Raw genomic sequence first — 5,355 nt, 5'->3', positions numbered from 1 at the left:
TGATGAATATGGCACAATCCTTGTCAGTTTGCTGCACCGGAATACCCTAAAAACAGTACATTACAAGAGCTCAGCAGTGCACTAACCATCATATGTACCAACCAAAGTAGAAAGTGTAAACCTACAAATGAATAATAGCTAGACATACCACCATGTTTTGCCACAATATTGATTTGCGGCTAGATCTATTCCTGTGAGCATTGTAAATTTTGATACCACTAACAAATAAACATAAGAAAGCAATAAGTTAAAATCGATCAATTACAAAGAAACAAACACATAAATCATCAGTCCATCATTTAATCAAAATGAAAGACGCTCCAAACTTACTTCTCCACAACCTTCTCCCATTTGTCACCTATTAGTCGACTCCTCAAAGGATCCATGAAGTAGATTGTTTCTTCATCCGGATTGACAACAGTCAACATCCAATGCTTGCTTATAATTTGAAACAAAAAATTATGTCAACTCCAGTTTTTGTATTATATATATACACATACATATTACTTACTAAATGACTACTTCAAGTAATTAGATAAACTTAAAAATATGTTACTCACCCTGCATTATATGGCAACATAAAAATCTGCCCTTTCTTTGCATTTTGGAACCTATTTGCTAGATGGCATGATCTTTCTGTTGGATTTCCACATCCAAGTGCGCCAAGCTGTGAAGGGTCCACAAAGCCAACCATCTCTGACATCTTTGCTCTCTTCAAGACTTCATGCAAGTAGCTGCAAAATAGGTAGAGCATTAATATATTTGCAATCTAGGAGAGTATAATTATTGAAACACAATTATATGGCAATAATACATTATGAATGACTTATTGGAGCAACTTACAGCATGTACATGCAGATCACTCCACCCGAAAATTCACCCATGGTACACAAGGCATGAATATCTGCCTTAAACACATATTGCTTTTTGTTGATGCCAAAAACTTTGTCTTCCATCTGAAAGGAGATTGTCTTCCCATTTGCCAAATTGTCTTTCACCCACAACCACAAGCACTTGCACGCTGCAGGGTAATCTTTCGGCAGCTTCTTGAAGTCGATAAATAACTCCTCTTCATCAACGACTACTACCCTTTTCCTCTTCTTCAAACCCTTACCAGCCTTCACAGGTTGTTTCTACATGAAAATAGTTTTAAGTGCTTAATTAACAAATACACAACATGTAACATATATAATCTCATTCAATTCCAATTCTTGTTACTTTACCTTCTTAACATTGGGAGGGGATTGAACTATAAGATCCCTCAGCCAAGCAACAAAAGACCCCACAACATCTTTGACAGTAACCATCTCATCTCCGACTGGGAATGGAAGCTTAGCTTTAGGGTCAAGTGGACCCAAAATCGACACTCTCACATTCTCTTCTCCCAAATGTACACCATGAATTGTCTGGTTGGCGGAGTCAGCATCGACTTCAACAAGCCTCACAATGGCAACAATATTGCCAATGTCACCTAAAGCCAATTTGCACTCTGCCTCCTTGAGTTCCTGTTTTATGAAGAACCACATATTCCCATACAAATAACTATATCAATGACTGATCAACTATTTACATATATATATATATACACAGATTTTATCGAGAGCGGAGCTCCACTTTGAAATTAACGTGTGAAGTTCGAGTTTTGGGTCACTTTTCGGTCACATATCCACATCTCAACCATTCAGTTTTTAGGTACTAGTGTATAGATCATCTCTGCAAATTTTCAGCTAAATTGATGATCGTTAAGATATCTAACTGGCTTAAACCAATGGACGGACTGAATCTGTCAACCTGAACCGTACTAGCTTTAAGACAATTATCAATGTCTTAACGATCATCATTTTGACTGAAAATTTGCAGAGACGATCTATACACTAGTACCTAAAAACTGAACGGTCGAGATGTGAATATGCGACCGAAAAGTGACTCAAAACTTGAACTTCACACGTTAATTTTCAAAGCGGAACTCCGCTCTTGATAGGATCTGTGTATATATATATATATATATATATATATATAATTAGTTGATCAATCATTGATATAGTTATTTGTATGGGAATATGTGGTTCTTCATAAAACAGGAACTCAAGGAGGCAGAGTGCAAATTGGCTTTAGGTGACATTGGCAATATTGTTACCATTGCAAGGCTTGTTGAAGTCGATGCTGACTCCGCCAACCAGACAATTCATGGTGTACATTTGGGAGAAGAGAATGTGCGATATATATTCCTGATCCCATATGCATGAAAATAGACAAAGTAATGTACATCTACATTGATCATATAGGGTTTAGGGAATATATACCTGTTGTGTGACTTCAACTAACTCAATAGCTCTCTCCTGAACATCTACGGCAGCTGGTTCCTCCACCGGCAGCTCTATAACCCTTTCTTTTTCTAGTTCCTTCACAATGTCATCCACCAAATCCAATCGCTTCTTTGCAGCGACAACAACCTCATCAGCCTTCTGCTTTACACACTTCTCCCTCAAATTGGAGCAGTTACCTTGTCCAGAACCAACATCCTTGCTAATGTGCCCTCCAAGAGTTGACTCAATGGGAGTGGATCTCACTTCCTGTAATTTAGCTTCCAACCTCATTATCCTCTCTGAAAAATGAGTTCTCTCTCGTGCCACAATCTTCTCTGTCTCCTCTTCTATAAATTTCTTACAGCCTTCCTGAATCCTCTCTTCAACACTCTTTCTGTGGTGCCTAGGCAGGTTGAAATAAGTAGCAGACTTGACATGACCCCCCACACCACGGACTCTACCATGGTGCTCTGGGTTACCAAGAGCCAATGTCAACACATCATCGGTGCCACAGGTTGTCACCGATCCTTCACTCACTTCCTTCCTCACCTTGTCCTAAAACAAAAAATGACACTCGCATAAATCAGTTTAGGATTTATAAATGCCAATATCATAATATGGTTGTAAAAATGGCTTCAATTAATTGAAAAGACTATACTGGTTTACTTACTATTTCTGCGACCTTCTGCTCTACCTCATCATCTTTGAAGTTACCATGTTTATCTTGCCGTGCCTTGATCCACATTGTTGCACGGTCGAGTTCTGACTCAGGGATGGATTCCGACTACAACATGCATGACAAAAATATAAGGAATCATTTAACCTTAAAACAACAATGTATGAAAGAATTTGAGGATCAGTCTATATACGCTCACCAGTTCAGCCTCCAGATTTGCATATCCCTTGTGCAACATGCGATGAAGGTACTTGTTCTTTGCCCTCTTTCCCTTTTGCACCTTCTGAAGTGCCTATAAACAGTACAAGTAAAAACATGTATCAATTCAAAAGTATGGACTTGATTACAGTAAATGGGTAATCAAAATCATCAAAACATTAAAATACTCATAAACTGTACCAAAAAGTCCTCAGATAACCGATAAGCTACAAATATGTCCCAATGAGACTTCTCGATGAAGTTGTAATCAGCAGGGGGATACTCTAGCAGTTCTGGTTCATCCTTAAAAGGTATGATGTAGTGTGTAGTCAGCTTACTCTTGAATTCTCTCCACTTTTGACAAGCTGAAGATAGGACCAGTTTCCTTGCCTCCGGTGGTACCTCAAATGCCATCTAAACAGATAATAATTGTTCAGATTAAAACCAAGTCTATGAAGGTAAAGTACTTGTTGTTGGTGAAATTACAATAAAAATTATAATTTCTATATGCGAAACTCGTTGACAATAGGCTGAGGCGCGGGTATCTCGCTCTCTTTAAGGAGATTCAAGCCCTCTGCGGAACAATACCGGTGCACCAGAAATCTCTTGACTTGTCCCCTCCAGGATACAACATCCTAACAATAATTGTACGGTCTCACACCAATCTGCACAAATTGGAGGAACCCAAAGCTCCACCAAAAGAACATCTTTCTTTGGCCAAAAGAACAAAAAACACTTTGGAGTTTTTTGAGAGAAAGTTGATGGGTGAATAACAGAGTAAGAGTTTGATATATGTTAGCATGCAACAAATGGTGCTATTTATAGGCTTTTAGGACACTCCCTACAATTAATAGGGTAGTAACCAAATGCCATAGGTTACAAAAATTAAAACCCAAAATAAATCAAAATAAAACACCATGAGTTACAAAATAAAATTCAAAATAAATTCAGAATTTAAACACACAAATAAATTCAGAATTTAAACACAAAATAAATTCACTCAAATTTAATTTCAATAATAAATAAAATATTAAAATGTTACAACACTTGTTGTTTACATTAATGAAATAAACAAAGGGGTCATTTCCATACCTCAACACATTGCCATATCTTATTTTTACGATCTCTTGGCACCTGCTTCCAAGTAGGTCTCCAAATAGGTGCCTTGGTACGTGCAAGTACCCCAATGTATGACTACATTTCCTTCGCTGCAGCACCATAAGGGGAACCCTTCTTGTTAAACAAGACTTTAAGCTTTACACCAAGGATTTTTCGACGAACAATCCTATGCATAGTTACACAGCCTCGCTTCAACAACTGTAAGCCATGTTTTTCGGGGCAGGTGGCCTTTGATGACTTGCCCTTCTTCTTCTTGGCCAATGACTTTTTGACCTTTAGCAATGTGATTGCTTTCTTTGGGGAAGGCATATTTTCAGAAGCATTCGAGTGAGCCAGTTTTGCTGGTTCAGGTGCAGACTTCGCTCTTGTCACTCTCAATGCCTTCAGAATATTTGCCCTTGCTCTAGAGGTAGCCCTTGTCTTTGTTGGAGCCATAACCTAAACCAATAACACATAGATTAGTTTAACATATAATCAGGTAGGAAAGCAAAATAAAACAAAGATTCACAATGAAAATTTGATTACAGTAAATTATTCTTAGACAAAACGATAACAGATTAAAGCAATCAAAGAATGCAAAAGTGTACTTAAAAGGCAACGATTCACATCATGGTAGAAATAAATATATATATATATATATATATATATATATATATATAGACCAACCATTCAGTAAGCAAAGATTCATACAAAGGTTCAATTACAATGATCAAATTAACAACATCAACCCTAAACCATGATAACCTACAATTCATCATTCCACCCATATGCCTTCGTCACCATCCTGCATATAATTGTTGGTTTGGTCACTAGTGCCTTCAGTACTATCTATGGGTGGCATGGTTGCAACAAATGGCTCCTGCTCTAATTCAATGACGTCAACCTCCTCCTCATCCCCAACATGGTAATCCCTATCCGGACATCGTAAAACCACTGACCAATTAGCATTAAGAGGGTCATCTATGTAGCAGACTTGCTTCACATGTCTACCTGACACAAAAGGATCATTGAAATATCCTAACTTGTTCAAATTTACTAAAGTGTATCCTAGGTCAT

The 5,355-nt window shown here is 37.7% G+C and overlaps 1 protein-coding gene and 1 long non-coding RNA gene across 2 annotated transcripts; both read right to left on the bottom strand.

Moving 5' to 3' along the window:
• Window positions 1-1,397, bottom strand: LOC121052451. The gene is made up of 4 exons (XM_040517490.1): window positions 844-1,397; window positions 561-734; window positions 331-438; window positions 1-218 (listed from the first exon to the last, which is right to left on the bottom strand). The coding sequence occupies exons 1-4, from the start codon at window positions 954-956 to the stop codon at window positions 122-124; spliced, it is 492 nt and encodes a 163-aa protein (XP_040373424.1). The 5' UTR covers window positions 957-1,397; the 3' UTR covers window positions 1-121.
• A 1,819-nt stretch (window positions 1,398-3,216) lies between these two features.
• Window positions 3,217-4,489, bottom strand: LOC121052524. Its single transcript, XR_005809341.1, has 3 exons — window positions 4,273-4,489; window positions 3,382-3,594; window positions 3,217-3,274 (listed from the first exon to the last, which is right to left on the bottom strand). It is a non-coding gene; the product is annotated as an uncharacterized LOC121052524 (long non-coding RNA).
• Window positions 4,490-5,355: the final 866 nt, after the last annotated feature.

This window comes from Rosa chinensis, chromosome 4, assembly GCF_002994745.2.
Source record: "Rosa chinensis cultivar Old Blush chromosome 4, RchiOBHm-V2, whole genome shotgun sequence".
NCBI classification, from domain to species: domain Eukaryota; kingdom Viridiplantae; phylum Streptophyta; class Magnoliopsida; order Rosales; family Rosaceae; genus Rosa; species Rosa chinensis.
The sequence above is the reverse complement of the archived record's forward strand: the minus strand, read 5'-3'. Positions and strand labels throughout refer to the sequence as shown.